Source organism: Arachis stenosperma, chromosome 2, assembly GCF_014773155.1.
Source record: "Arachis stenosperma cultivar V10309 chromosome 2, arast.V10309.gnm1.PFL2, whole genome shotgun sequence".
NCBI lineage: Eukaryota > Viridiplantae > Streptophyta > Magnoliopsida > Fabales > Fabaceae > Arachis > Arachis stenosperma.
Window position 1 is genome coordinate 7674955 of NC_080378.1, and position 3505 is coordinate 7678459.

The window sequence follows — 3505 nt, forward strand, 5'->3', positions numbered from 1 at the left end:
ATCAATTTATCTCTAGTTTTCTATAAATTTGTGATACTGTGAAGACAAATGGAGTAAACCCAGAGGTGTACAAACTCATGCTCTTCCCGTTTGCTCTGAGGGATAGAGTAAAGCTATGGCTAGACTCCCAACCCAAGGAGAGTCTGGATACTTGAAACAAGGTTGTTACTGAGTTTCTTACTAAATTTTTCCCACCAAAGAAGCTGACTAAGCTTAGGGTGGAAGTTCAGACCTTCAGACAGAAGAATGGTAAAACTATGTATGAAGCTTGGGAGAGATACAAGTTATTGACTAGGCAATGTCCTCCGGACATGTTCTCCAAATGGACTCAACTAGATATCTTTTATGAAGGCTTGGGTGAAATGTCCAAGATGTACTTAGACAATTCTGCAGGAGGTTCATTACACAAGAAGAAGACACCGAAGGAAACTATTGAGCTTATTGAATTGGTTGCTAGCAACTAATATTTATACTCATCTAACAGGAATCCTGTGAACTCTGAGGCTCCTCAGAAGAAGGGTGTCATGGAAGTAGAAGCTCTTAATGCTATTCTTGCTCAGAACAAGCTTATGTCTCAGCAAATAAATCTACTTACTCAGCAGATGGGTGGCATGCAAGTCTCAGCTATCAACGCCTAAAATTCACCCCAAGAGGTCTCATATGACATGGCAGGAAATTTAGTGCAAAATGATAATTATGATTATGCTCAATCCTCTTCTAAACAGGTTAATTACATGGGTAGTGGTTCTAGAAATCCCAATAATGACCCCTATTCTCAGACATACAATCAAGGATGGAGAAATCACCCAAATTTTGGGTGGAGAGACCAACCTTAGAGACCTTAAAATTTCAACAATAATTCTCAGGGCGGCTTCCAACAGAACAATTATAATAACCGCCAATCTCAGTCTCAACAGCAACAATAGCCTCAGCAGGCTAACTCTAAATCCAAGGAAGATTCTAATTGGGAGATGATGAGGAGTTTTATGCAGGAAATCAGAGCCTCCATTAGAAACTTGGAAGTGCAAATGGGCCAGCTGAGTAAGAAAATACCTGAGAGATCTGCAAGTACATTTCCAGGTGATACAGTGGTGAACCCAAGAGATGAGTGCAAGGTTATTCAATTGAGAAGTGGTAAGACAGCTGGCTCTGAGACAAGGGCCAATGAAGAGCTAGTTGAAAAGAAAGCTCCAGAGGAGAAAAAGGAAGAAGTTAAGCACGCCCCTCCAAAGCGTGCAGACAACCTGTTTCCTGACTCTCTGGACACGTATCCTACATTGCCAAAGGCTCTTGAATACAAGCCAAAAATGCCATATCCTCAAAGACTTCAGAAGGCTTCCAAAGAAAAGTAGTTCTCTAAATTTTTAGATGTCTTCAAGAAGCTACAGATTAACATTCCATTGGCAGAGGCTTTTAAGCAAATGCCTCTCTATGCTAAATTTATGAAAGAATTGCTGACCCACAAGAGGAACTGGAAGGAACAAGAAATAGTGGTGTTAACCAAGGAATGCAGTGCCATTATTCAACACAACCTTCCTGAGAAGATGCCAGATCCAGGGAGCTTCGTAATTCCTTGCACCATTGGAGATGTCACCATTCAGAAAGCTTTATGTGATCTTGGAGCTAGCATCAATCTCATGCCACTTCAGTAATGAAAAAGCTTCAAATTGAGGAGGTAAAACCCACTCGTATTTCTCTTCAACTTGCTGATCTTTCTATTAAATTACCTGTAGGTGTTGTTGAGGATTTACTTGTTAAAGTAAGACCATTCATCTTTCCTGTTGATTTTGTTATATTAGACATGGAAGAGGAGGTAAAATCCTCTATTATACTTGGTAGACCCTTTTTAGCTACAGGTAGAGCTCTGATTGATGTACAAAACGATGAATTAACCCTGAGGGTCAATGAAGAACAGGTGGTCCTTCATGTTTTTTAAGCTCTCAAGCACCCTAATGATTCTGAAGGGTGTATGAAAATAGATGTTATTGAACCACTTGTTCAAGAGGTACTGAAAGCTGAGGTGCTTGATGACATTTTGGATCCTATCTCTGAGTGTGAATTAGTTGAAGTTGATAATTCACCACCCCAGAAGGCTATAGTTTACATGCCTAAAGCAAAGGAGGAAACCCCCCAAACTTGAGCTCAAATTCTTACCTCATTCTCTGAAATATGTGTTCTTGGGTGAGAATGACTCATATCCAGTGATTATTAGCTCTTCCCTGAAGCCTGAAGAGGAAGAGGCACTTATTTCAGTGCTCAAGAGCCACAAAACAGCTTTTGGGTGGACCATTAGTGATTTGAAGGGGATTAGTCCAACCAAGTGTATGCACAAGATCCTCCTTGAAGATGATGCTAAACCAGTTGTGCAACCACAAAGGAGACTCAATCCAACTATGAAAGAGATGGTCCAAAAAGAGGTAATGAAACTATGGGAAACAGGAATTATTTATCCTATTTTTGACAGTCCTTGGGTAAGTCCTGTGCAGGTAGTTCCCAAGAAAGGAGAGATGACAGTGATCAAGAATGAAAAGAATGAGCTTATTCCCACAAGAACAGTCACAAGATGGAGAATGTGTATAGACTACATGAGGCTCAACACTGCTACAAGGAATGATCATTTCCCCTGCCTTTCATTGATCAGATGCTTGAGAGGTTAGCTAGTCATGCATTTTATTGTTTTCTAGATGGATATTATGGATATAATCAAATTACAGTGGATCCTCAAGATCAAGAGAAGACAACATTCACATGCCCCTTTGGAGTATTTGCCTACAGAAGAATGCCTTTTGGACTTTGCAATGCTCCAGCAACTTTTTAGAGGTGTATGCTTTTAATTTTTTCTGATATGGTTGAAAAGTTTATTGAGATATTTATAGATGACTTTTCTGTTTTTGGTAATTCTTTTGAATCCTGCCTTAAGCATTTATCTCTTGTCTTAAAACGGTGTCAAGAATCAAACCTTGGTTTAAATTGGGAAAAATGTCATTTTATGGTTACAGAAGGTATTGTTCTTGGACACCAGATTTCAAGTAAGGGAATTGGGGTTGATAGAGCAAAGGTGGAGGTAATTGAAAAATTACCACCACCAACTAATGTTAAGGCAGTCAGGAGTTTCTTGGGGTATGCAGGATTTTATAGAAGATTTATAAAGGATTTTTCTAAATTTGCTAAACCTATAAGCAACATGTTGGTTGTTGATGTTCCTTTTGTCTTTGATTCTGATTGTTTGCATGCTTTTGAAACTCTGAAAGCAAACCTTACCTCTGCTCCCATTATAGTTCCCCCTGACTGGGATCTACCATTTGAATTAATGTGTGATACTAGTGACTTTGCTATAGGATCTGTTTTAGGACAGAGGCATGGTAAGCTTGTACATGTCATTTACTATGCTATTCGTGTGTTAAATGATGCCCAAAAGAGTTACACAACTACAGAAAAGGAATTATTAGTTGTTGTGTATGTTGTTGATAAGTTTAGGTCCTATTTACTTAGTTCTAAGGTTATT

General features: G+C 39.1%; 1 protein-coding gene across 1 annotated transcript; it reads left to right on the plus strand.

Moving 5' to 3' along the window:
- The first annotated feature begins 1421 nt into the window (after nt 1-1421).
- LOC130962461 (uncharacterized) lies at nt 1422-2140 on the plus strand. The gene is made up of 2 exons (XM_057888671.1): nt 1422-1611; nt 1965-2140. The coding sequence occupies exons 1-2, from the start codon at nt 1422-1424 to the stop codon at nt 2138-2140; spliced, it is 366 nt and encodes a 121-aa protein (XP_057744654.1).
- The last annotated feature ends 1365 nt before the right edge of the window (nt 2141-3505 follow it).

Coding starts and splice junctions, on each gene's coding strand:
- LOC130962461 (XM_057888671.1), top strand. CDS start 1,422: ATGCCTCTCTATGCTAAATTTATGAAAGAATTGCTGACCCACAAGAGG. Junction 1,612..1,964: donor CACCATTCAGAAAGCTTTAT/GTGATCTTGGAG, acceptor ATGATTCTGAAG/GGTGTATGAAAATAGATGTT.